The sequence below is a fragment of the Microchirus variegatus genome (assembly GCF_963457635.1).
Source record: "Microchirus variegatus genome assembly, chromosome: 11".
Taxonomy (NCBI): domain Eukaryota; kingdom Metazoa; phylum Chordata; class Actinopteri; order Pleuronectiformes; family Soleidae; genus Microchirus; species Microchirus variegatus.
In genome coordinates, this window is record NC_139812.1 from 8,199,880 (window position 1) to 8,202,634 (window position 2,755).

The following is a 2,755-nucleotide window of genomic DNA, read 5'->3' on the forward strand; positions in this document are numbered from 1 at the left end:
TGATACCTGTCCCGTTCAGAGAAAAATGCTGGACACGAACATTGAAAAACACCATTCCTTTTTGATGTAGAGACTTTTTAGAAACAGACAAGTTCTCATTGTTGTGATCTAAGTCAATAATTGTTGAGAAAATTTGGATATAAATGATTAATTATTAATTAATGATTAATTAATTATGTTACTAATAGGGCTGTCAAAATTAACGCATTTTTTAACGCATTAACTCACTTTCTCACTTTCATCGCGCTACTGGTAGACGTGCAGTTTATGAACAGGCAAGGCAGGCAACTGCTTGGGGCCCCGCGCCGATAGGGGGGCACCCCACACTCAGAGCCTAAATGCATCAGTGAGCAGCCGCATCCCCGTCCCCCTTAAACAACAATGACATCTCAGTAGGAAACCCCCCTAACGGGGCCCCACGTCACCTCACGTTAACCTGTGTGAAGTTATCGTTCTGCAAGTTGTAAATGAAGCTGAAGGAAAAGGAAGAGGAGTTATCAATCTGGTCATTAGAAGAGGAAGAAAAAAGAAAGAAAGACACACAGTTGTAAGTGGAGCTACTGGTGCAGATAAGGATATAATCATAACATTAACAGTCACTGTCTAACTAACGGGGACACAGACAGGAGCTAACATTAGCGTCAGAATGCTAGCTGATGCTAACGCTAACTAGCAGAAGCAGGTGCTGATGAGGAATTTCCTGCTGTGGGTTTAGTAACCCCAAGAAAACTATTTAACTTCTATACTTTATATTTTGTTTATAATGTGAGTTATTTACAGTGCAATGTGTAGTTTTTTCATAGTTATTTACAGTATTTTATTTTTTCTATTTATTTATATTGTCTTATAATGTGGGTTCTTTACAATGTAATGTTTCTTTTTTACTAAGTTTGTACAGATTTTTACAAGTTATTCACAGTATTTTATTGTTCTTTACATTTATATTTTCACATACTTTATTTATCTCTCGGTTCCTACAACAATATATAGAGAAAATTTGAATTTTTCTGGCATATTTACGAATGGTATTTAATCGTGATTAATCCACAGCTACCCTGTGATTAATCTGATTAAAAATTTTAATCTTTTGACAGCCCTAGTTACTAATTTTCTTAAAAAATATCAAACGGGGCACCACTCCTCTCAAACCGAGGAGAATGACCCAAGGACTGTCACTTAACGACCTTAAGATGGCTCTTGACTATCAGTTTATCATTAATAATAATAAGCATATTAATCAATTAATCAATTAATCAATTAATCAATTAATCAATTAATCAATCAATCAATCAATTAATCAATCAATTAATTAATCAATCAATTAATTAATTAAGATTACATTTAGGAAGGGAAGGTGTGAGGTCGTACGCTGGCTTCTTTCAATTACCCTTGTCACACACAAGCAAACACAAAAGACAGGAAACAGTACTTTAAGGGAAAAAAGGTTAAAATGTATTAAAGTATTAAAGTTGATTAATAATAACAAAAACAAACATTAATCCTCTAATCTAAACTTGCTATTGACAAACTGAATGTGCATAAAAAGGGACATGGATATGGATGCAGGAACGTGTGTGTGCGTGTGCGTGTGCGTGTGTGTAGGACAGCTGGTCGACGATGATAGGAATATGTGCGAATCGCCACTTCCTCTTCTGCAGGTATTAGTGGGAATAACTCGCAGGGAGAGTTCAGAGGTCAGAGGGTGTCACATACTCTAACTCTAAACTGTGTTTGTGATGTTGGGCTTTACAAATAAAATTGACTTGACACGTAACATGACAATGTCTGGACATCAGTGCTGATCGGAAAATAAGCTTAAAAACACCACCATTTTGTGTTGTGCTTTTCTCTTTATTCCAGCAAATGCACACAGAGGTGGCCACAGGTCAGATCCACGATGAGCTGCAGGATGGCGTAGCGGCCCTAGAGCGACTCATCAAAGAGCTGCAGAAGCTGAGTGCAAAGCTGCGTGACTAATCCCATGCACCTCCCGCCCCCCTTTTTCCCAAGCTGCAGCTCTGAATCCTCCCTGCTTTAAACCAATCAGAATATCTGGATTATTAAACTAGAATGTAAATTAATCAGGATGTTTGTATTAGACTGGAGTATTAGACTGTATAAGACATCAAAGGAAAAAAATAAAATAAAGTTTTTTTTTATTGGCTGTTGTGGAATCTCTCGGTTCTGTTGTTTATTGTAGAGCTGCAACATCTAATCATTATTAATCGATTACTGAATTAATCGCCAACTATTGTCATTTTTTGGATCAAACAAGCACTGTCTTTGAAATCCTTGCAAGATTGTGAATTTGAAAAAAAAATATTCAAGGCCCTTGAATGTTTTTTAAAAATCACCCTAAATAGACATGGGTCATTGAAAGTGCTTTTTTACAACTTTTTCATGCCCTGCATTGCTTGGTGTATGTAGACGAGGCCTACACAGGACAAATGTTGAGTCATAATTACTAGTGGTGCTGGGGACACTGTCCACTGTCTCTCTCTCTCTCTGCCGTTGTTGTGAGATTCCATGCAGAGGAATGGGTGAGTATTGTTAATCAAGAGAGAGCAAATGACTGTGTGATGTCTGGGAAATTAACTTTCCAAGATCTCTGTCTCACCAAAGAAAGTTACAAAGACTGACTTTGACCAAGATCCCAAGGACAATCATTTCCAGATGCAGAGTGTGCTGCTAATCCATAAAAGTGGATCTCATCATGGATGAAGAGGCTCTTACAAGTTGCCCTCACATCTTAAGG

General features: G+C 37.4%; 1 protein-coding gene across 1 annotated transcript in view; it reads left to right on the forward strand.

The window, feature by feature from the left end:
- ttc27 (tetratricopeptide repeat domain 27) overlaps positions 1 to 2,006 on the forward strand; it is a 182,623-nt gene extending 180,617 nt beyond the window's left edge. The window contains exon 20 of the mRNA XM_083898147.1: positions 1,861 to 2,006. Coding sequence (XP_083754273.1) covers positions 1,861 to 1,977 — 117 coding nt within the window. The 3' untranslated portion in view covers positions 1,978 to 2,006. The remainder of the gene's footprint in view (positions 1 to 1,860) is intronic.
- Positions 2,007 to 2,755: the final 749 nt, after the last annotated feature.